Source organism: Haplochromis burtoni, unplaced genomic scaffold, assembly GCF_018398535.1.
Source record: "Haplochromis burtoni strain Fernald_Lab_line unplaced genomic scaffold, NCSU_Asbu1 Contig_1, whole genome shotgun sequence".
NCBI lineage: Eukaryota > Metazoa > Chordata > Actinopteri > Cichliformes > Cichlidae > Haplochromis > Haplochromis burtoni.
The window spans coordinates 3,883,125-3,907,567 of NW_024582362.1; the positions used below are offsets into that span (position 1 = coordinate 3,883,125).

At 43.0% G+C, this 24,443-nt stretch overlaps 3 protein-coding genes and 3 non-coding genes across 6 annotated transcripts in view; 1 reads left to right on the forward strand and 5 right to left on the reverse strand.

The window, feature by feature from the left end:
- Positions 1-95: 95 nt before the first annotated feature.
- LOC121812519 lies at positions 96-188 on the reverse strand. The gene has a single exon (XR_006053123.1). It is a non-coding gene; the product is annotated as a small nucleolar SNORD12/SNORD106 (small nucleolar RNA).
- Positions 189-239: 51 nt separating this feature from the next.
- Positions 240-4,143, reverse strand: rpl7 (ribosomal protein L7). The gene is made up of 6 exons (XM_005912152.2): positions 4,054-4,143; positions 3,454-3,553; positions 3,190-3,356; positions 2,654-2,791; positions 976-1,085; positions 240-449 (listed from the first exon to the last, which is right to left on the reverse strand). The coding sequence occupies exons 1-6, from the start codon at positions 4,065-4,067 to the stop codon at positions 241-243; spliced, it is 738 nt and encodes a 245-aa protein (XP_005912214.1). The 5' UTR covers positions 4,068-4,143; the 3' UTR covers position 240.
- On the reverse strand, positions 816-908 carry LOC121812531. Its single transcript, XR_006053130.1, has one exon. It is a non-coding gene; the product is annotated as a small nucleolar SNORD12/SNORD106 (small nucleolar RNA).
- LOC121812518 lies at positions 2,470-2,561 on the reverse strand. The gene has a single exon (XR_006053113.1). It is a non-coding gene; the product is annotated as a small nucleolar SNORD12/SNORD106 (small nucleolar RNA).
- Positions 4,144-5,585: 1,442 nt separating the features above from the next.
- Positions 5,586-16,777, forward strand: rdh10a (retinol dehydrogenase 10a). Its single transcript, XM_005912153.3, has 6 exons — positions 5,586-6,438; positions 6,745-6,980; positions 13,241-13,339; positions 14,377-14,522; positions 15,106-15,237; positions 15,365-16,777. The coding sequence occupies exons 1-6, from the start codon at positions 6,153-6,155 to the stop codon at positions 15,486-15,488; spliced, it is 1,023 nt and encodes a 340-aa protein (XP_005912215.1). The 5' UTR covers positions 5,586-6,152; the 3' UTR covers positions 15,489-16,777.
- Positions 16,778-20,968: 4,191 nt separating this feature from the next.
- Positions 20,969-24,443, reverse strand: part of stau2 (staufen double-stranded RNA binding protein 2) — a 104,777-nt gene continuing 101,302 nt past the window's right edge. The window contains exons 14-15 of the mRNA XM_005912151.2: positions 23,578-23,643; positions 20,969-22,483 (exon numbers count right to left, since the gene is read on the reverse strand). Of these exons, the coding sequence (XP_005912213.1) occupies positions 22,448-22,483; positions 23,578-23,643 (102 nt within the window). The 3' untranslated portion in view covers positions 20,969-22,447. The remainder of the gene's footprint in view (positions 22,484-23,577; positions 23,644-24,443) is intronic.

Here is a 24,443-nt window from a genome sequence, read left to right on the forward strand (position 1 = left end):
AATAGATAGCATTCAACATGTATCCATGTTTGGATTTAAATAGATTTTCAAAGAGAAAGATCTCCCAGTCGGTGATTTAAAGCTCAATGACTAAAGATGTGGTTTCAGACAATGTTGGCTTATTAACAAGTGGTTTTCACCATAGTCGATAAGATGGGGAAAAAAGAATATGCATCATTAACCACATTGAATCAGTCTACTTTCAAAACTTGCAAAATATCACTGAAACTCACCACGACTTTAGTTCATCCTCCTGATCAGTCTGTTGATCTGATCCTCCCTGTTGCCGGCATCTCCTCCCTCCACGAAGTGTGTGGTCTTCTTGTTCATGCCACCGCGTGGGGACGACAGCTTGAAGGGCCACATGAAGTTGTTGGCGGGCTTGAAGTTCTTTCCAACTGTATAAATCTCATGGATGAGGTCCTCAACACAGATGATGCCATATTTGCCTACAGATAAAAAGTGTTTAATAAATTGAACTGTGTGCCAGCTTTAGCATTTAAGTGTTTAATTTCAAAATTTTAAAAGCGAAGGGCTGATTAAACCAATAGAGGTAATCCAAGAATGAAACTGCTTGGAGCAACTCTGCCTTTTCTTTTTTTAACTTAGACAACAAGACTCATTTCCAGATGTGCTTGCTGCCATTTGAAGCGCTGATGTTTTCAATCTTTTCAGGCATAAAGTAAAACTCTTCGAGCTTGATAAGCAAGCCTCATCTTTCCATTTCATGTTCCCAAACATCTGACCAACAAATACAGTACAAGCCAAGAATTATCAACTACAAATCTCTCTTTGGTAAAGTCCTGTTAGGTTGGCATGTGGCTTCAGACTTAACTGGCAAAGTTTTCAACCTTTTTTTCACCAAAGTCGATAAGACGGGGAAAAAAGTGTACATCATTAACCACATCAACCGCCAACCATTTCCCTAAAAGGTATACTACAAACATTTTCAACAGCACTGTAACGTTTCCATACCGAGGGACTTCTCCACCAAAGCGTTGTCTGTGAGGGCAATGCGCTGTTTCCTGATCTTGCCGTACCCACGTTTGTAGACGAGCTCGCGCACAGACTTCAGGTTGGGGTATCTAGAGGGGGAAAAAGCAAAGGTTACAGTTTTGAAAGGAGCACAAATCAATGATGTTAACGTGTGTTAATTTATAAAGAAATAGGATTATAAATACTCATTTGTTTTATTTAACTCAAAAGATACTTTAAATTTCAAGCATACCTGAAAAACACTTGTTTTGTAAATCTAAGTAGTTTGAGTTCTTCTAATGAGTTAAATTTAAGAGGCATTTAAAAAAATATTAAAATATGAACCCCAAAACATTAAGAGCTCAGATTTCATCTCTCCAAACCTGGCACTTTCATGTCTAAGCAGTGGTGGGCAATTTGCCAAAAAAAGATTATATACATCATTGTTTTGGGGAAGAAACATGATCTACAATCTGAATGGCAATTCTCCCCACAGATTTAGTAAAACTCATTGCATTAACGTTACAGACTGCCTGGATACTAAACCTGACCGTTCAAATTTAGGCTCAAGACTCAACTGACCAATCTGAGGATCCTGTTTTAATCTAATTGGTATGATTGAATGGTAACAATTCAAATTTCTGCAGCTTTGATGCTTCTTTCAGGATATTGTGCCACTGTGTAATGCATCTATAGGGTTGTTCTGTGTTATAACCAATCCTGCTTTGCTAAGATCTTATGAAGGAAAAAGTTTAGTTTTAAATATTAAATCTACACAATTCCTCCCAAATGCAGATGTGCCAAATTAACACAGTCAGCAACATGCAAAAAAATGTCAAGTCAGTTAAATACAAAGCTAAATACAGTTAAATACAAAGCATTACACAGTGGCAGATAATGGCGTTTCTTGGACTCCATCATAGTATAAAGAAATATCAGTAACCTAGTACAACATTGGGAACAATATTGCATCTACCAATACAGATCAAGTTATCTGCATCAAAAGTGTCACTTAGACACATCCAAACAAGACTGACATTAATGACCGGACAGGAGTAACCCCAACCAACTATATAAATATCAAAAATGGAAGTATTAAGGTGACCAAAAGCAAACACTACAAGTCTAACCTACAGTGTACTCCTGTGCCAAGTAACACACACTTCCACAGGGCTGTTGTAGTGAAGATCAGGTAAATTCTTCCATTACAGCAGCACACAGCAATGTCAAACACACAGAGCACAAACATTTCCATTGGGTCTTTAACATCAAGACATTAAAGCTTTGTGAAATATAGCCAAGCATTTACTGCGTTTAGTTTGACACTGGCTTATTTTTCTATAAACTGTTGAACAGTACTTTAATGTGTTGATTTCAAGTGTCAGTGAATGACCACTGTAGTAAAAGCCAGGTTACAAAAGTTTCTGGCTGCATCATTACAGTATGAAGCCAACACACTCACATTTGTCAACACACTGGCACGTACCACTATGGAATGTGGTTTCAGACAAAACTGGCTTAGTTTCAGTCAGTAATCACCATGGTCGATAAGATGGGGAAAAAAGTTCAGCATCATTAACCACATTCCAAGTGTATCACCTATTTAGAGACGTGCTAATACCCCCCACCATCGCTTCTTATTTCTGAACAGCAGGTTTCAGAGTGACACAGTCCTTACCCCCAAGCGATGTAAGGCTCTGCAATTCTGAGCATGTTGATTGAAGCCTTGTTCAGCTTGACAAAGACACCATTGAAGATCTGGCGCAGACGGAGCAGCTGCAGAACTTTGCGGACCTTGGGGCTCACACCGTTGATGCTGAAAAAACAAACAAACAAAAAATGTTGTGATTACTGTTTGGACTTACCATCAAAGTACAACTTCCTAATTAAGCTGCTTAGAGTGGTTTCAGAACATTATTGGCTTTTTATTACAAATGTGTATCAGCAGAGTCGATAAGTCGGGGAAAGAGCATGCATCATTAACCACTCAACTGTATTTATCCACAAGGACTGGCTTAATCATTCAATAAAAATGACTTTTAAATAGCAACTGAATTAACAAGCAACTGAGCAGCTAAACACAAAGTAGTAATGTATGAGGCTCAGCTGCTGGACATCCTCTCATGTGGCACTGCCTGCACAACACCTTACAACTGATTGTGCAGTTCTTTTAAGCCAGATACAGAGAGATCCCAAGCAGTGCGCATCACTCACCCTCTGATCCTGATGACAAAGGCCAGTTTGGGCTCAGCAGGCACATAGAAGTTTCCCACTTTGCGAGCCATACGGCCCATTCGTATCTCACGCCTGTACATCTGCCTGTACTCCTTGTGGTACTTCTCAGCCCTCTTGTAGATCAGTTTCCTGGTCACCTTGCGGACCTGAATGCAAAAGGGAAAACACGTCGAAGCAGTTCAAAGCTCTATCCGATATCTCCATCCATACGGGAATACTTGTCTGCACAGAGCTTCACTTTACCTTTTTCTCAGCCAGCAGCTTCTTGACACGCATGGCCTTCATGGCCGCGTAGGCCTTTCGCCTTTTCAAAAGGCTCTCAGGGACCGCCGGAACCTTTTTTCTGTTTAAACGTTAAAAAAATATGTTGTAAGGAAAAAATCCGAAGCGAGGTGGTGGACAAGATACCTGAACACATGTACATCGCTCAACAGAAACGATGACTGAATCATGGGGGCTGCTAGCTTTGCCAGTCACTTGCCGGCTTCCACACAGGTAAATGCTACTTCATACAATAGCTCGAGACTAGAGAGGTTTTACAGCAGCATAAACGCAAAGGTTGCTGAAATAGCTGACTATTATTTTAGTTCTAATTTTTTAACCACAAGAACTGGACACTTGTAATAATCCACAGATGCTAAAGAGACAGCCATGTTGAACTCGGCTATATGGACTCAGTTATTATAAAGTACCCTTAACAACAGTAATAATCACCATCTGTAACAATACTGCTATTATTCTATCGTACATGAACTAAATAGCTCATTCGCGTTGTAAAATTAACAGCAGAGGCTAGTTTAATGCTGGATGTGATTAGATTTTAACACAGAGGGAAACACTCACTCTGCGTCCGCCATTGCGATCACCGAGAAAGAGGCTTTTTCATTTGCGCATGTGCGGGATAAAAGCGTTAGGACCTCTGCGGAGCGTCCTTCCGACTGCCTGATGGATAAATTATAGCGATGTATTCAAAACTAAAGTTAAGCAAAACCCGCTGTAATAATGCTCTTGGATAAATGCTCCCTTAAATTTATAGGTTAATATATCAACAACTATTTTCTATGACTGCTGCAAGGAATATTATTGTAATAACAAACGCTTTAAAGGTAAGACAACGCTATAATACGTATTCTGGTGTAGACCTACCTGGCCTTATTTTAATACATTATTTTATATTGTTTCTTTTTTTTTCTTTTCGTTTTTTAATTAATCTAAACGCTACTTTGCCCGACTTCCGTGCTACAGGTGGCGTTATGCAGCCATCTGACCAGCAGAGGGCACGAACACTTCATTTTGCAAAGCACGATCAGAGAGCGCCTGTGGCGTTGAACCTCCCGCCCAGCACTTTGCTTCAGGGTGTATAACAGACACTGTTCTGTCCCAGGAGGTTATGAAAAAAAATCATAAAATGATATAGAGTCGATTGAAGGCCACTTCTTTGTTCATTTATTTATTTTTATTTTACAGGCAAAATGCAAGACACAAGTTTTAATTTAATTGTGAAACGTCGCCCAAATAGAGCTTTGCCATTGGTCAGCTTCTCAATTTGACTGTTCCAGTGCAGGTAGTTTTATATTAAAAATGTTGCCTTGTATTAAACGAGCCAGCGTTAAAGCCCATCAATCATTTAATACTCTTGAAAAAGCAGAGTGCCTTTTTTATCTGTGATTTTCTTGCCTTTTTGGGCACATTGTTACATTTGGAGAAGACATTTCCCCGGAGGTGTTTTTCACGTATTTGTTTTATCCTTAGAATCTACAAAGGATTCTTCCATCAGCTGTTTGTTCCTCAGACACGCCCACAAAACAAGCACAAGTGAGAGGCTGCTGGCAAAGGTTGCACAACCTGGAAGAGGTGTAAACAATAGCCTGAGGTGTGGGGGGAGCTGCAAAGCGGCAATGAACGTGTTCACAATGGAGACGATTCGTGTGCGCCTGTTTTGTTTATTATTATTATTGTAATTAAAGGGTAATTAGGCTATATTAATTAGGAAGAAACGTGATCGCGTAACGATTTGCGCGTGGAAGTATCACTTTTCTGGCCGGGTGCGTGGCTTACCTAACCGACCGACTTCACTTTCCTCCGTGGGGATCTCAGGGAATCATTGCAGGCAAAGCTGGGATATGTCTTGAGCTGGCTTATAACTTTAAGTGTAGTTTCTGATTAACAGAAAAAATAACGTGTAACATATAATAATAACGTAAAGTGGGAATACTTTGTAAACATGATATTTTAGTTTGCTCCACGTATGGCTGGACATTGACCTGGACTTACAGGTCCAGTGCGGCCTGATCGGTGGCTCGTGGCTTCCTGAGTTTAAGCTGTTAAGATTAATTATATCTTTAAACAACTTGTTATCAAACTTTACATTGTTGGGATTTTCCTAAAACGCGCAAACACGCACGCAGAGACGCACAAGTAAGCAGTCTTTTCAAACAGGAGGGAAGCTTACTGTCTAATCTTCCTTGAGGATACAAAAAAAGTCCGAGATTCGTGTTAAAATCTTTCAGGTTACATCACCTTCATTCTGACAGGCGCTCAAGTCCCTCTCCTATTGGGTCCAGCGTTGATGGCTGAACAGCATAAATAGCGCCTGAGGTGCGCTCCAGAGTGAGATGAGTGGAGAGGCAGCAGAGGAAGTAGGAGGCTCACTTGATAGTAGCTGCTCATAACTCACTGCAACTGTGCGTTATAGTGGCAACTGGACTCTTACCGAGCAGCATCTGAACTCGCACTCCACTCATACATCTGTCCTGCATGCGCCTAAGTTTCTTTCGCATTTTTTGTGTCTTTTAAACCATATTTCTATAGGCCGTTATTCCTGTGATCCAAGTTTGTCGGTGTTTCCCTGATCCTGTCTGCTGCAAACAGGTTGCACGAAGGAAACAGTCCCTTGCGCGTCTTCCGCCGCTTATTTGAATTGATAGAAAGCTTTGGCCAAGATGATGATAATAATTGCGGAGTTCTTCGTAGTTATTCTGAAGGTGCTCTGGGCTTTTTTAACTGCCGGAGCCAAGTGGATTGTGCGGCCAAAGGAGAAAAGCGTGGCGGGACAGGTGTGCTTGATCACCGGCGCTGGAAGCGGCCTCGGGCGGCTGTTCGCCAAGGAGTTCGCCCGGAGACGAGCGATACTGGTCTTATGGGACATAAACAGCCAAAGCAACGAGGAGACGGCGGAGATGGTGCGCCAGATTTACCATGAACTGGACACTCCAGTAACCAAAGACGGTAAGAGTGTTTTCTTTGAAGCTTTAAGGCTGGCAGCCGGCTTTCTGGGCGGTGGAGTGTTATTTAAAGAACACGCACTGCAGTCCTGATCAGTGTAAGAATGAATAAATTAAAGTGTGTCAGAGGGAGTCAGTTAAACTGGACACAGCCTCAGAAGTTTCATTTTAAATAACCAAACAGTGGAATGATATTTCCATATGGAGACAGAACGTTTTTAAACAGTTTCACCTAATTTCGCTGTATTAACTTTGATAATCTTAATCTTTCCCTGTCTTTTATTCCCCCCCCCCCCCCTTCTCTCTGCAGGACCTGTTGGAGGGGTAGAGGAAGTCCCACCTTTCCAGCCGCAGGTCTACACCTATGTGTGTGATGTAGGGAAGCGCGAGAGTGTGTATTCCACAGCGGAGAAGGTGCGCCGGGAGGTGGGAGAGGTGGACATACTCATCAACAACGCCGGCGTCGTCTCTGGCCATCACCTCCTGGAGTGTCCCGACGAGCTGATCGAGCGGACCATGGTGGTCAACTGTCACGCACACTTCTGGGTGAGCCGATGTAGAAGCTGTTGTAATAAGGCGACTCTGAGGTTATTGTGAAGTTATAATGTGTGTGCCCAAGTTTCAGTGAGAACAGTGTTGCTGAATGTGTTAACTGTGATGCCAGGTTCACAGGAATGTCTCTGCTCTGACTCGTATGCCTGTTCATAATCTTATCCTTCTCTGTGCCAAACTGAAGAATCAAAGGTGTGTGAGTGTGTGTGTGTGTGTGCCTCCAGGCCTAAGAAACTATGACCATAAATAGTTGCCTTGCATGTTCAGATTTCAGCTCCACTTGCTTTCATTCTGCCAGAGGAAAGTCACGGGTTTGGCTTTTTTAAATCTTTGCCTTTGCTCCGCTTTGGCAGCCACAGCCGATGATGATCCCAGAGGTATGTCAGCGGCTCCGTCTCATCTCCTCAGCTGCACAGATCTGCACAAACCGACTGTGCGTGATGGAAACGGGGTTCTGTACGTAGGTTGGATCTGTCTTAGATCAGCTCACCACATTTTGCTGGCAGTTGGTGATTTGTTGCATATCAGATTTTTACTCTGGCTCCGTTCCTCGAGCCTTTCAGTGTGACTACTTATCTGAGAGGCTACGTGGACTTGATAGAGTGAATATGCTGCGCTTTGGATAAGCATAAGCTGTAGCGTGTAACCAGTTAAGCGCTATCACAGGTTTTTTTGTGTGTCTGTGTGTTTTTGGGGTGTGGGAAGACTGTGGTTGCAGACTCCCAAAGCTATTAGAAATTTAATAAAGAGCTTTATTCATTTTAAAGATGGATGTTTACTCTTTTGGAGCCTTTCGATTGCATTTCTTCACTATAGCCACCCCCTGTAGAACAGCAGCAACGACTGTGTAAATTTGGCTTATAAGCTTTGTTTGGAGTAAACCGCATGGATTGAGAATAAGTCTTTCACCTGGCAGACTGGTTCTGAATTCACCACTTCATGCGTGAATTTAGTTGTCACAACATATTGTCAAGTGATCCAGAATATCTTCATTTTTGAGGCTTTGGCTCCAGGCTCTTATCTTTTTATTTTATTTGTTGTTTACAGAGAACGGCATTCTCAGTCATGCCATGAAACCACAGTGACTTCAAGCTTCCTAATCGAGCATGAAAAATCTCTTGTGGTATCGCTCACGTAGGTTGTGCGGATTTCCTCTTTAATGGATGCCCCATTCAAGCATTCTGCTGGATATCTCAGTGCTCTTTAAATCCAGGATTTGGAGTCAGGGTCCAGTGATTTGGTAGTAGATTTTTTTTTTTTTTTAAGTAGATGTTTGTGTTTTCCTGTATTCTATGGTGAGCGTGGTTTCTTTAGAGGTGTGTGTGTGCGGAGGGGGGGAGCAGATGAAAGAAGGACTTAATGAATGGTGACAGCCAGAATGGAGGATGTGGTTCATTAATGACACAAGCTAGATGAATAGAGATTAAACTAACAGGGGCACTGTCCACTTTCCTTTCAAACTCACTGCAGTTAGTCACTGCATGCAGGTGGCAGGTATTATATAAACCTTTTGATTTTTGATTTTTTTTCTCCCCTTTTTTTCTGAACAACAGGTACCTCCAACGGCTTACTTGTGGTTTTTGACTCAACAAATAACTTCAATCTATGTCCGCGTCGTGAAAGGCTTTTAGGCCGGCTTTAAAAACCTGTTAAGGCACGTGTTTTCACATGTTTTACAAAATGCTATCCCTAAAGGTATGTTATAGGAGAATTTGTATTTGAAAAGTGCAAGAACAGCTATTATGATCAGTTTACAGAAGCAGGTTTCCAAGTGTGCTTGTCATTTTTTTCCACACTGACAAGCTTCTCTTTTCTTTTTTTAAAAATATATTTTGATGTCTCAGCAGTGCGCGTAAAAAGGCCTGGTGTGTGTTTTCTTTAGGCACGTATCGTACTCTGCTTTTTCTGTGTCACTGTTTGGCAAAACACTGTAATGGCAATGTCAAGCCCTCCAAACCTAGCTTCCTCCTCTCCATAATCCCGGACGGTTTTTAAACAGCCACGATTTCAACTGCAAATGGCTGCAAGTTCAAAGCATTTCCCACAAATGGCACAGCTGGGTGTAAAAATAAGCAAGTCCTCATTTGTTGGACAGAGTATTGGAATAAGGCAGGGATGGAGTTGTGAGCAGGAAGCGGATGGTAATCGTAGTGTCGCGTGGGTGTCTGCCAAACAGGCCCGGCTCAGACCCCACACTTCTTCTGTCTTCCTTCCACAGGCCCCTCTGACTCCTCCCAACATGATTTGGAGGCAGTGGGTGCAGCTGCATGGGAGTCACGGAGGCCAGCGCTGTTCATCCGGCTCTGCCACACACACGCTAACCGCTATGATTCAGTCCCTTCCTCCCTTTAGGTTTTTTATGAGAAGGGGGGGGGTCATCACTTTGAATTTGTCTGACGATGCTTTGATTAGTCCAGCTGGCAATTTGTGATGTTTGCAACTCGGTTCTTAGTCATGCTGGGAAAGGGGCTGTGCAGTCATTCCACCAGTGTCACCAGAGTTTGTTTTTGAGGATTAGCGTGTGTGTTTAGTGGAATGACATGAGAGGAAATGATCCTCAGCATCTTGAGCTGGTTATCCAACAGGTGGCTCGTGAACAATAAGCGGCTATCCGCCCTCTCGTGGAAATCCTACACCTCTTGTGCGACAGCACGAACTCACCGAGCGCTCGGGAGCGACACGGCGGGAAAAGAGCAGGGGAAAGAAAAGGGGAAGGAAGGCACTGCCGTCCCATCCACAGGCGAGAGGGTAATGGTAAGCTGCTGCTGACCCACTTTATCTGACAATTGGTTTCTTGTCTGTGGATCAGCTTGACAAGATGCCAGGCGACAGGAGCCAAGTTCCGCAGGCCGCATTCCTGCTGTAGCCAGAGAAAGGAGGCAGCCAGGCAGAAGGGTCCTACTTGACTGGTTTTATATGGGCCCCTCCTCAAGCCCAGTGCACCTGTACCCCGCAGTGAAGCTAGCCATGGCCGTGTCACTGTTCTCCTCCCGTACATACCTGTTCATGGGCTGTAGATAATTATATTTTTCTAGTGTTTTGGTCTGAAGATTACCCTCATCCATTTAGCAGTTTAGTTCTTAAAATGACTGCGAAAGAGTGTTCATTATGATTGTTTGTTTTTTTGGGAGCTTTTTTTAAAAAATTTTAACTCTTTTATATTCCTTGTTCTGTCCAAAGATTTTATAAGATGGTACTAAAGAATCTTTTTCCTTTCATTACAAAAACAAAAACTTGACTGATTCTTTGAAAAAGTTGTTTTTCAGTTCAAATAGAATTAAACGAATAAAGTGGATACTAAGAAAAGCAAAGGGATAAAGAACAAAAAAGATCATGAGATTCTGTGAATCATCACTCTGAGCAGCTATTGTGACATTAATGGTTCTCATACAATATTCATTACTTTTTTATAGAAACTTATAAAAAAAAACATAAAACATTTTTATAGGAAAATGTTAATAGACTGTTGCTTATATAGTGCTTTACTATTCTCAAAGCACTTTATACAACTTACCTCATTCACCCAGTCACACTCAGTCATACAATCACTTTTTCTCTCTGCGTAAGTGCTTTCTATACAACTTGGGGATCAGTATCTCACCCAAGGTTACTTTGCTGTTGGACTGGAGCAATCAAGGATCAAACCACCAACTTTGCGATTGGTAGATGACCTCTACCTCCTGAACCACCACAAAAGCAGAATTAAAATTATGATTTCATTATTCAGATAAAGCCCGTGGCTTAAAACGTGACTATAAAACAATTATAATTCCTTATCCAGCTCCTAATTTGTCCAGAAAATCAAATTGACCAGTCATAAAACACCATACCTGGGGAAAACCTGAGCCTACAGATGAGCTTTGAGGTTATGTTTGTGCACTGATGTTTTCTAGAGAGCAGTTCTCCAAACGGAGAGTTTGAGCTGTACGCAGGGGATGGCTACCACTTGGTATGGTCAATACAACATAAACAATCTGCATCAGTCATCCCCGATGACCACTAACGTCAGCCCAGCCCACTCAGATTTCATGATCTACTACAGGATCGGACAAGCTCCGGAGCTCAGGCATTTTTTTTTTCCCTCCCAACTTGGTTCTCTCGTCCAGGGAGAAGTCAGCCCAATTAAATGGCCATCTGGTCCTACGCAAAGGCCAATATTTTGTTCATATTCCTGTTGGTCAGGCGCTAGCACTAATGCAGCCTGACACCCCAGCTGCAAGAAGCTTTGTGTGGCTTAAATGCTCCTGGGGGCACGCACCAATTAGGGGGTGCAGCGGGCAGGGCACCCCCACATAGGCCAAGGAGGCCCGGCTGTGTCAGCGGGTAATTTAGCGGAACAAGGGAGCGTTGAGACCCAATTACGGCAGCTCTGATGTAAGACACGAGCCCCCGGTTGCCTTCACACATTTTGTGTCTGAGAGGTCAGTGGGGGTCATACCCACATGCCAGGATTGCCATGAGAAGCAGGACGGGTGGGGAGAGATGGGACGGTCGGTCACATTTAGACCCGTCCTCGATCAGAGGAAATCATCCTTTCCTCTCAGTTCCCCTCAGACCACTCAGCAGAATTGTCCAATTGAATTTGTGTATTGGCTTTGCTAATAATGTATGTGCCAGATCGAGTCATTCCCCACTCTCTAAAAGTTGCTGTGGGAGTGGGGTGGGGGGGGACGCTGGCTCAAATCAGCTACGGGCATATCTTAAGTTAATGCTTCATTTGCACGCAACTCCCTCCCTCTTTCACTGCCATTCTGGCTCGCAGAGGTCTTTCTCAGCTTTTGCCCGGGCTTCATGTTCTCTCACTCCCTCTCTTTAGGCCCCATCATTCAATGAGTTGAATATTGCAGCAATTTATGTCCTGGAAAAGTGCAGATGTTTGGAACGGAGTCAGATCAGTTATACCTGACTGTAGAATAAACTCCGAAGCGATGAAGTCACCTTCCTTTAAACCACTCTGTAAACGTGAGTTATTGCTTCCAGTTTTATTTACCTCACTAAACAAGGAGAGGGACCTCTAAACGCAAATGTCAAGCTTAACGGAGATTACGCTTCAGGTCAGTAGGGCCGATGCAGTTAATCTCTGGGTGCAGTTTTAATGAGGCTCGTCCTCCCCCTACCAGAGGTTTCACGGCTGTACTACCTGGTACCGCGCTCTCTCGTCTCGCTGGCTCTGCGTCCGATCCAGGAAAATGTTTATAAAGGAGGCTGAATCGTTTCTCTACAGTGCTAACCAATATAACAGCAACCACAGAAAACAGCTTTCTTTCCCAAAGATGTCTTGGAAAGGTCCAGTTTTTGGGCTGAAAAGCAATACATACTGCAGGCTGAAGCTGTAGCCCTTGTGATGATCATTATTTATTAATTACTAGGCTAGTTGAAGTCTCAGTCTAGTGTGTGTGTGTGTCTTGCCTCAGTAACATTTTAACAGTCCTCAAGGACGCGTGCATTGTTCTTCACTATGGCAGCACACATCTGACTGGAATAGATTTAGCTCTGCTCCCAACAAAAGGCCTGATGGTTGTTTTTGTAGACCTCCTAGTGGGAGAGTGATTGGTCAGTTCCTATCATTGCCGTCACATGTCACACCTGCTGATTGGCTCACGCTGTGTCCAGGGCAACTCCAAAGTCAGCTGACGGGCAGAATGAGGAATGAATCCATAGGTTAATCAAGTGTAACGGCTAACTCTGTGTGTTGCTCCTCTCACCGCCCTCGCTAGCGCCACCGGACTCACCAGTGGAACCGCTCCAGTTAGAAACGCTTTCATCTCGTAGACTGTTCTGCTGGCTGGCGCTCCGGCCGGGCGCGAGGCCGTGTAGGTAGATGAGAAGCCGGACTGTATTGTTGGAAGTGTTGAGTGAACGGAGGCCCGTGATTGGTGTTGTCACCAGCTCTATAGTGCAGGGCCCAACGGCGGGCACCAGATCTGTGTGGGAAAAGCACAGACTGTACGGAGAGGGCGACATTTCATCTTTCCCCTCTTCAGTAACTGACTCGGAAAGGATAGAAGTTCTATGTTTATATTTTCAAATGCTGCACCTCCAGCGCTCGGTCTGTTTTTATGCATGTTATGAATTCTCATTCAGACGCCTCTCTCTGCATCACCATGGAGAAGGGAGAGAAACAGAGGAGGGGGGGGGTGAGAGGGAAGGCAGAGAGGATCAAAGGGCTCTGGCACAGACAAACTGCACAAGTGAACTAACCTTCCTCTTTTTTCTCTTTGCCCTTCTGTCTCTTCTGTCCTTCCCCCCTTTAGACCACCAAGGCGTTTCTCCCCAAGATGCTGGAGCTGAATCATGGCCACATTGTGACGGTTGCCAGCTCCCTGGGTTTATTTAGCACAGCTGGAGTGGAGGTTAGTATCATACACAACAACACATGCACATCCCATCTTTCCCACCATCCAAAACCAGTGCTGTTCCCCAAAGGCGTCCGTGCCAGCTAGCACACTGAGACGGGGGGAGGTTAGGCCCCCTTTCTCTAGTTGTCCCTCCACCCGTTAAATTTAGGAACACAGATGAGCATTGGGAGCCTCTTATAGATTCCTCTATCTTCAGCAGTGGGGGTGTGGGGCCCCTATTGGGCTCTGGCCCCAGGGCCAGAATGAGCTGACAGCTCCCCCGAGGGACAGAGACATCTTCATCACTGCTTTGTGAACAACTTGGTGCTCACTCAGTATTCAGTTCACAGCAGCTTTCAATGGATATGGTTTTGGTTTTCCTTCCTATAGTTTTTGTTTTGTTTTTTTAAATGCATAATAAAATATTTACTGGGGGGTCATTTAACCGGTGGTCCTCCTAGAATGTTTCATTTTCATATGTCAGGGAACAGAGCTCTCATTTATCCCCTTAGCTGAGAACAGTATCCATTTCTAACAGTCTGTAGGGATAACATTTGACTTTTGTTTAAGCATTTATCCGTAAAAATTAAGCCTACTCTTTTTTTGGTCACGCTTTTACGGTTCCTGGAAATGCCTGAAATGTCATTTCAGACGTGCGAGTTAGAACCAAAGCCATCGCCTGTCATGTGGGCACAGACCAATCCCTTTGTCCTCTTTCTGTTTATCGACATGCATCTGTGTTTGCCCAGGTCTTTTTCTTTAAAAAAAAATAGATTATTTCCACAGTGAACCACATCAAAACCTTCCCGCCAAGCAGCGCAGTCTCCTGAAGCATTGGAGAAGAATGCTAATGAAACCGTAGAACAGCGGACTCACTCTGGGTTGTTTTTTTTTTGTTCTTGTTGTTTTTTGTGCGTGGAGGATGTATCATTAACAGCAAAGAGAGACCTCTGTGGCCACGGGGCATGTTTCATAGTGTTCTGTAGTCCCTGGGTGCAGGCAGGGGGTTTACGGAGCTAACCCGTTCTCTCTCCCTCTCTTCTTTCCCTCAGGATTACTGTGCCAGCAAGTTCGGTGCCATCGGGTTCCACGAGTCGCTGAGCCACGAGCTGAAGGCCTCAGAGAAGGACGGCATCAGTATGACTCTGGTGTGCCCGTACCTGGTCGACACAGGAATGTTTAAAGGCTGCAGGATAAGGTTAGCAGCCAGTGTGTCCTCTTTAATAAGCTTTCGTGCACCTGCAGTGAGTTTGTCACCTGTAATCTCCACTTCATTAAACGGCCTCAAACACCCATTTTTAAAACTTCAAAGCGGCAGCTGACAATCTGTGGTGTTACAGTTATTATAAAGTGAGTGGTATTCCTTAGGTCAACACTGCTTAAACAAAGAGGGCTACTTTGTTTTCCCAGGGGAAAACCTCACCAACAGGTGCACCTGGGCTAGCCTCCTCTCCCCTCCGCCCTCCGTGCTGCTCTAATAGTCCTCACTTTGTTTGATGGGTGCAGTCAGCAGCTGGCATGTGCTCTGTCTTTATTGCCCCACCATTTTGGAGCAATCCTTAGTACCAGTATCACTTATGTTCATGGATTTCCTGAAGTTTGTCAGCACTCCTTGAAGTGTTCTCAGACTTCCTCTCATGTTTCCACCCACGTTAATTTACTGAATGACTTCAATCATCCCTAATCGTATTTCCTCATAAATTTAATTAGTTTAACTAAATTTGACGCACATTTTCCCTGAATTCCTTTCTCAATGATGACCGTGATTTCTTTCCCTTCAGGAAGGAAATCGAACCCTTTCTCCCTCCTCTGAAGCCAGAGTTCTGCGTGAAACAAGCCATGAGGGCCATCCTCACCGACCAGCCCATGATCTGCACGCCTCGCATCGTCTACATGGTCAACTTCATGAAAAGGTGAGCTGCCTCTTTTTTGTTTTAACCCTCCACCCCCACCCTCCCGGCCCACTCCATCGGCCTTCAGTGTCCTGCGCAGGGGTATCCAGTGTCCCTCGCTAATCTTATCTCCGTCCTGTCTCCACAGCATCCTGCCCTTCGAGGCCATTGTGTGCATGTACCGGTTCCTAGGTGCTGACAAGTGCATGTACCCCTTCCTAGCTCAGAGAAAGGAGGCCATGAACAACAATGAGGCAAAGAATGGGATCTAGGGGGTGCTGTTTGCAATATGAACAGGGGAATTTAAACCTGCAAGTATGAGGAAACAACCACTGAGGACGGAGATGGAAGGAAAAAAAGAAGAAAAAAAAAAGACTGAATCTAGACTGGTGCACTTGCATTGAGCAAATGCAAAGGTTTACCATATTGTTCCTCTGGAACAAAGAAAGCTGTGTACTACAAAGGATTTATTTTTTGTCTTTTTTTTTTTTAAGTTTGTTTAAAGAAACCAACATCTATATACTGTGTCACTAGTTTTGAAATCATACAGAAAAAGATATCCAGTAATTAACTATTTACGTAATGTAGTCACCAGCCTTATCTAGTGTCATTGTGGAAATATACAGTATGTTACTGTACAAACAGTAATCTTTTTTTCACTTATTTTATTTTTGTAGACATGCACTGTAATTTCTGATGGTTTTTGTCTATCTTCTTCTGATTTTTCTACACTGCCAGCATTCTCCGTGTAGAAAGGATTAACACAGCGTTTCCGTCTACCCCACACAGAGGCTCTTTTTCAGTCAGGAAACAAGTTTCTCCGGCTCTGATTTTTAGCTCGTGCCATCAAAAGTAAAGTAACAGGAAAGAAAAAAAATCCCACCATTTAAGTTAACGATACTCCTTGTTTTTTCTTGTGTTCAATACTTGCATTAGATGCATATAGCGTATATTAATATCAATCCAAATGAAACGTTGCAATAGCCAGATTGTAGCGGACTGTAATCTTCACAGCATTTCCAATCTAATGGGATTCAGCAGTGTCCCTCGGCGGTCCTGTAACTGCACGAGGGAGTGGCGTCCTGGGCTGAATTGGCATGCGCGACACATTCAGAATGTACTGCTTAGGGAGAAATCCAGTTGATGATTTTAATTTCTTTTTTTAATGCGTTCATAATGTAAATTTGTTACCTATTGTTGTATTTTTTTTTCTTTTTAAAAAAAGCTGCACTTTAAACTGCTGTTTCAACACTGATGTGATTGAGGGAAATGTATTAAAGACAGCTTTTCATTATTATTTTTTCCCCTAAAGTTAACACCTGCCCAGTGTCCACCTCGTCCAGTTAAAGTGTATATGTTTAAATATTGTGAATTACCCCAGTGTCCCCAACTAACTGTGTCCACCATATTTGATAAATGACTGTTTTATATACCCTTTTTATCATTATTATTATTATTATTATTTCCCTGAATTTCAACTACATTCCAATAGGCATCATTCCTTCAGTCACAGTGATGAGCCTAAATTCTCTACCTCTTATTTTTTGCCTTTTTTTTTTTTTGACAGTATGACATAAGCCTCTTTTTGTAATTTTTCTGAAGACTGCTCCATAGAAGAGCAAATGTGGTTCCAATGTTTAGTGTCTCTACCTAACTTAAATTAATAAAGTGATTTAGATTATTACACGGTGTCTTCTTAGCCGCCAGTCAGCATGCGACTGTCCGTTTGACTTATACTGACATACCACATGAGTGCAACATCCAGCCTGCAGCTGTCATTCCACTCCTGTTTTCCCACACTTCATCTCTGCATCTAATAAAGGCACAAATGCTCTAAATCTAAATATAATCAAAAGGGAAAACTCGCATCCTGACCTCCAGCGAAGTGTTTACACCCACATTCCTGCCTCTAAGTCTGGTGACCTGAGCTGCAGTCATAAATTGCACAGCGATGACTGTAGTTATCCACTCTAACCTCAGATCAAACCATTATTCAGCACAGAGCACAATGAAATTATTTTGAATTCAGTGAATTACTGCAGTGAGTGACAGGAAAGAGGATCTTCTGCAATGCTGATGAATTTCTTGGGTGCAGTTTCCATTGTTGCAGCGACACCCACCCAGCCCTTTTCTTCTCTTTTCGACTAGTATCGGTATCACTGCCCTCAAACGGTGACTCAGGCACCCTTTAGACATGGGTGTTGGCTAAAGATGGTAAGAATCATTTGTCTTTGTAAGTAAATATACTCTTATATGCAGCACACGCAAGCATGTGATTTTTTTTTTTTGTTTGTGCTTACCCAACAGTCTGAAATAGTCAATCAAGGTCACAGAAAGTCAGGCGTGTCACGCTGAACCACTAAAAGGGAAAGAGGACCTAAAAGTCACAAATGACAGAAAAGGCATCAGAAGGTCAGAATAAGAACAATAAGGACCCATCGGTGCCACAAAAACTCTACCGCTTCTGTCGGAGCTGTTTATGTATCTGACCCTGACCTTTTGCTTACCCAGAGGAGGGGAAAATCAAATTTCCTAATTGGTGTCAACAAAGCATCACATTATCGTGAGCTGCATTTGGATTCACATGTTCAAATTGCTGAGTTGTTTGTGCCAGGCTTGGAGTTGCCTTTGAGGTCACATTCTTGGTATTTGACAACAACTCGGGGGATTTTAGTGAGAGACAGTGCAGTTTATTACAGAAAGTCGGACACCAGCATGGAAAAACTGACTGCTTTTATTTATAAAATTGTGTAAATCTATTGTAGAACATTACCAGTTCCGAATTATGTCAGTGAATTAACTGAAACTTGAGGAAAACACTGATAAGACAAAGACAATTTTAGAAACCGACTGTGCTGTAAGCCCTGGTATTTCTTGCAGTTATCTTGTAGACGTGGCTTGCACACTTTCTTCGAGCTGAAATTAGAAACATTTGTAAATGTGAGTTAAGCAGGGTTAAACTATCTCGAAATATAGTAGCTACCAAAAACAAAATGACACTGAAATACTTCAGAATAAGCAAACATTTGTATTTTTCATGTACTGGATTATCACCAAGCACTGGCATAATACAAATCTGCAAATACATTTTTCTCTTTAAGCATCTTTCATGTTAAGAATTAGTAAAATGACTCATAAACAGCGCTGCAGTACATACTCACTGCAGGTCCTGTGCATTTTTTACGAGTTATCTTTAAAAAAAAAAAAAGTATTTTAAACATTTTAACAACCATATTTTATAGTAGTTATGAAAATCAAATAATTCTCGTCACTCTAACTAATAACACATGTTTAAATGTGATCAGGGTTCATTAGAATCTAATTTCCCATAAACAGATTACAAAAATCTGATTACAAAAACCCAATTGAATAAAACTCATTACCAGACGCTGATTTCTTTTCCCCCTTGTCTGGACTCAGCTAATCAATGTCATGTCCAAAAATGCTTAAGTTGTTAAACTGGAAAGTCTTGGTGTTAATCTTCCTAACAGCTATCAGTGTGATCGCGGACACTTATCTCCCCACAGAGCAAATCGATTCCTTTTGTCCGCCACAGACAACACAGCCGTCCTCCAGACACTGCTGATCGGTCCCTGCGAGTTTCTATCTAACCTTTTCGTACAGTGCTCCTCTGCTGTGACTAATCGGGGCTGGATAAAGTTGCTCGGTGGCAAATTACTTCTTATAGGAGGGAGCGTTGTACTGACAGTCTCAATCCCTCTGTGTACAGAGGCAATCAGCACCGAGCGCAGCCATTTCCAGCTACTGTTGGGACTGAGTGGAGCTCAGTAAGTATGTGAAACAACCCTTTACATAGAGTGGTGAAGTACACAAAATACAAGAAAACTATTAGGTTTTTGCCTTGTAGCGTTTCTTGGACATTCATCAACTTCTACAGGATTCCCCTCCCTTTATTTTAAATCCTGGTGTTAAGTAGGAGGACTTCAGGAAGGGGGGGTCAATGAGGCATAATTCAGACGGAAAAATCAATGACTCTGGCATTTCCTTTTGCATGGCACAGACAAGCTTCACAGTCCCATTGATTTTGTTCTATTTTGGGACGTGAGGCTCACTTCCCATATTGGTTGGTTCAAAGTGAGGCCATTCATCTTGGGTCTAACATGGCCTCAAGCTGGTCCGCCACTACCTGAACAAGCTTCTGGAACAGAGATCTGCTGCTAATGTATGTGAACAGCTTTGGCGCTCCTCAATAGCTAGCAGATGTAGCTGCCAGCTGAGTCCATTAGTCAGTGAAGCTGAATTAGAGCGCCACTGTCCCATTCGCTCATCCATTTCTCTAATGGGGGAGAGCACAGCAGGTCTAGTGATGCAGAGACTGTTGGATTTCTGGAGAACGGCACAGGTGGTGGAGTTACATGAAGGAGGCAAGTAAAAGTGACAGAACGGCAACAGAAGTGTGAGATCGATAAGGTGGATATAATACACCCCTGTGCTGATAATCTACGAGGAGAGCACACAACTGTGTCCTTCATGACAAGGAAGAAAACTAACAGAAGTAGGTTTGCTTGTGGTAGAGATTAACTAGCTGGAATGATGCGGAGATTTTGTAGTTATTCATTTGTAAAGTAAAGTGAAAGTGAAGGACATCTGGGAACTTTTTGGCAAATAAGCAGGTCAATGTGGACGTGCTGTTTCCCTCAAAGACACTTCAGGAAATTAAACTGTTACTTATTAAGGAAGCAGCTGAAATTTGTCCTCAACAAGTGCAAAATGTAGCTATGAAATTACTCAATTTCTCAAAGATTTACATTTTCAGGAATCAATTCAAATCTACCAAAGAAAGGTAGGAGAAGAGTAGTGTTTTAGAACAGCTGAGTGAAATCCATGATGCTGATCCAATAAGAATGTGTGAATGTGTCATAAGAAAATCCACCAACATCCCACACTGGAAGATCTTTATCAGACAGAAGGATTTGTGTGACTTACACACGGATACAGACAATTCCAGAGGACTCACTAACTTTTTCATGTAACTGAGAAGCAGCAGTTTGGGGAGTTCATCCATCCATTGTCTTCTGCTTGTCCTTATCAGGGTTGTGGCCGGGCTGGAGCCTATCCCTGGTACCATATGGCAAGAGGTGGGACATAAACCCTGGAAAGGTCGCCAATCTGTTGCAGGGCAGTTTGGGATGTTAATTTTGGACATCAACATTTTACTGATGACTAATTTTGACAGCCAAAAACTTAAAATCATTGTAATCATAATAATGCTAAGAAAATTTGGGTTCTGGGATTCATGTGAATACCATCCAGGACTGGTGAGTGACGGCCCAATGGCGCTCCCCGATGGCAGCAGTCTCCCCCAGCAGGACCACATCTCCCACTTTGAGGGATAGTGGGCTACACCTGTGAAACACCCCCTTCCTGTCACTGTAACATAGTTTACCTCCACATTTAATCCCTGAGATTTCTCAATATAGAAAAAACAAGCGCAATTACGAGTTTTTCTACACGATAAAGAAATGAACAGCTTTTACTTTGGTTTAGTATGATGGGGGAAGTTTTTATGGAAAATTGATGAAAATCCATTTAAATAGCAGCAGGTAACATCCCATCAGTGTTCATTCGCCAGCGCTAGGCTCTACAGCTAATCTAAGCTCACATTGTCTCCTTTAAAAATGTGCCAAAGAAAAGTGGCTTTTTTTAGAAAGAAAATGACATTAATTTCATTCACTGAGATATTGTTTTTTTTACACCTGTTTGAAGAAGCAAAGAAGAGACAAAGAAACAGTTTTTTTCCACATGAACTGAGGTGTTTTTACTGCATTTCAGTAACAGACACAGCCTTATTACACATCGCACTCACAGCGAAGAAGAAGACACATCCTCAATGTCAGTGGACAAAGTGATCCAAAGTGGCCTTTAGGGAGAGAGAGCCTGCAGGTTAGAGCTACAGGCTCTCTTCAATCAAAAGCTGCACTCCAGAATGCAGGCATTAAAAGCACCCAGTTGATGCCTTGGTGGGTCAATACAACACACACAATGGGTGTAGATGTGATCGACAAAACTGTGGGGCGGAGGGGGGAGGAAGGGGGGACGATCCACTGACATAAAATCACTGGAATGGAGAGAACTTTTCATGCAGACCGTACAAAAAAACCCTCTCTGGAGTTATTCTGAAAGCTTACTGGCACTGGAGGATGTGTGCAAAAAAATGAAAAACCTAGCCACTGTTGAGGAGAACTGGCCTATTTTATGACCTAAAAAGTACACATGGGGCGGCCCATTCACCGCCGTTGATCAGGTGATGCTCCAGTGATGCTATGCCAGTGCGGGGTCATGTTAAAACAGGTAGGCCCCCTCAGGATGCGAAAAGGTTAACCCAACCTTTCCTCCTGGGGGGTCAACACTTCTACTGATTACTGCTAACACCAGTTTTGTCCTTTTTGTCCACATGAAAAAAACTTTTCTGTGTTATTTTTTGGAATATGATACTCTTGCAAAGTCATACACATCCATATAGATAGATCAACTCTTTTTTTATGTCAGCATACAAGGTAAGCTGGGTGACTATATATGAAGACAACAACTACAACTTTCACAGCACTGGCATTGGTTAATTTTAAATACAGTACTCAAGCATTGTTAGATTGATAAAATCAAATAAGATCAAATAAAAAACAAAATAAAAAATTAAAAGGAAATATAAAACCCCCGAAGAAAAAGAAAAGAAAAGCTACTGTATGGAAGTTGGTTTTCTCCCCTAATGTGTTTCTTTTGTATTTCAATGGCATGATGTACATTATTTGTTTTAACCATACCAACATCTATCCAAAGGGAAAATTGTCTATGCAGGGTATCGCTTTGGACTTCCCTTGATTTTACACAGTACCATGCATTTATCATTAGCTTGTATTGTATTTATTCATTTATCTTGTCCTCTAAATTTTGACTGAAATCATCAATAAACGTGTTAAGATAGCGTTGTCTTCACATAGACTCGGGTAATGGTGTTTTAGTCGGTCATTTCTCGGTGCACATCCACCCTATTGCATGTTGACAGGTTTTGCAGGATACAGTGGCGATCGTGAGGGGTAGAGAGGGTAGGGTGGGGACTGCGGGTGGTGGCTGGAGGTTATGTGGGATCAGGGTTATAGGAGGCGGGGGTGGGAGTGTGTATGTTGAAGGAGAGGTTCGGGGGGTTGTCAGCTCCTAGACGACAGCCTTTGAATCCTTGCAGACCTGAGTGGTGGTGCCTGAGTTAGTCTGTTTAATGTCCGTCCTCCCTCCCACATGGTTCAGTGGTCTGAAACGAAAAGTGAAACTGTGAGTTAGGAGGGGAATGCTGCCAATAATTACTCCTGTACTGGGAAGTTTACTCTACGGGTTTCTCATGAAAAGATTCCATCAGTCTTTAATGAGTAATACTTTGTCAAAAAGAAAAACAGGTGATTGTTGTTGTAAAAGAACGTCCAAGCAGACAGACTGAAAGTGCTTCAGCTATGAGTCAAGACACTTATCAAGCCCTTGACCTCAGTCTGTTTCACACTAACTGATCAGCTGTGGCTCCTGTTCTCGGGCTGTTTTATTAGGAGGACATAATCATCTCTGATAGCACTGACAATGATAAGACAGTAGGTTCAAATTTGTACTGCTTTGTGTTTTCATCTTGGCAACAGCAACCATCTGAAAACAACAACTGAGAATGTGCTAATAGAAAAGTATGGGTGACTTAATGAGTCTGAGGACCACAAGGGGAAAGACTGGAAAGAGAAAGGAGTGATTAACTGCTCAGGTGAAAGAGTAATTGCTGCCATATTTGCTCCTCATTTCTGTTGGTGACGTAAATAAAGCTGTTGCAACACTGCAGTTGTTTTTCCTCCCTTTTGTTCCTTTCCCCTTTTTTTCTTCTAAAGGAGACACGGGGCTGTAAAAAACCTTTGTTTTTCTTCTTCTTCTTCTTCTTCTTTTTTTTCTTCCAGGGCACACCTACTATGAAAATACACCACAGGCGCTTGACAGTAATTTCCTCCCCGGTTTCCAAAAACCCCCCTGCGGTGCTCCTGCTTTCCCACTTGATTCTCCGTTGTCGGCCTTCCTCCTTCCTTCCCTCCCTTCCTCATCGTGGAGGAAAGAATGAATGAAGGGAAGCCCTTGTGTCTGTCATGACTGAGCCTTAATAGTGATAGCGATCATGCAAAGTATTCGGCACTGACAGGAACGTAGTGCATGTAAATGCAATACGCCTACCGCTGCTTTCCTATGGAAGAAAAATGTTGAGCGGAAGTGATGGACGTGTGTGCGTGGGTGTACACGGAGCTGATCTAAGCCCACCATCACTGGCTGGAGCTGGTTAATAAACCCAGCAGCCATGTGGGCATCATTCAGGTCTTACTGTACCTTGATGGGGCCATCCACTGGGTCCAGTCCCTGCTCCGACAGCTGTTTCAAGGCACTTAGAGCAGCCTGAGAAGAGAAGGAACAACAGATGGTCGAGTGAGTGGGGAGGGAGGGAAGAAAAGGAAGGGAGATTTGGGTGGGAAGAGAGTGAGTGTCACCCTTCAGCTGCTTTTCAAATAACACTTAGTCTGGGAAACCTGATGCCAGCAGGACACTTTCCCTTCACTCTCTGTTGTCTTTGGCCTCTCTCCTCTCACTGTTTATCTAGCGTTATTGGGTTAACATTTCCACTTTATGTTTTGGCTGCTCCGCATTTTCCTACGTCAATCCAGAGTGACATCTGTATTCGTGGCGACCGTAGCTAAACAAAAGCAGCAGGTCGGAATAAATCATAAAGTTTTCGGCGCACAGTGCGCAGAAAAATCCAATCAGTCTAGCCTAAAAAACACACTAAAGACAGACAAGTGTGTATGTAACATTTTTATTGTTAATTGTGTAATGACTTAATTAGGGTTAATTTGTGGCCGAGAAAGAAAACTGTAGTGCAGCCTCATGTGCTCGACAGAGTATTTATCTTAGAATTTACCGTGTCTGCCACATTTAGCTCATAATCACAACCAGCCACTTGAAGCAATCCGATGCGATGTCATTAAAAAACGGCACTACATGCTATCTATATTTTCAAACTTGGACCAAAAATCCCATGAAGTCATTTCCTTCCTGCTCATTGCCTGCCTGCCTGTGGCAGCTCGAGGGGCTGCTAGCAAAGTGAGAAGGGTCCCGCCTGCTATCATAACATATACAACATGTGTGGGAGTCAAGGGGTGCAGCATAGACACACACACACACACACACACACACACACA

Coding starts and splice junctions, on each gene's coding strand:
- rpl7 (XM_005912152.2), bottom strand. Junction 2,792..3,189: donor TTTGTCATCAGGATCAGAGG/GTGAGTGATGCG, acceptor TTGTTTTTTCAG/CATCAACGGTGTGAGCCCCA. Junction 1,086..2,653: donor GAGCCTTACATCGCTTGGGG/GTAAGGACTGTG, acceptor TTCCCCCTCTAG/ATACCCCAACCTGAAGTCTG.
- rdh10a (XM_005912153.3), top strand. CDS start 6,153: ATGATGATAATAATTGCGGAGTTCTTCGTAGTTATTCTGAAGGTGCTC. Junction 6,981..13,240: donor ACTGTCACGCACACTTCTGG/GTGAGCCGATGT, acceptor TCCCCCCTTTAG/ACCACCAAGGCGTTTCTCCC. Junction 15,238..15,364: donor ATGGTCAACTTCATGAAAAG/GTGAGCTGCCTC, acceptor CTGTCTCCACAG/CATCCTGCCCTTCGAGGCCA.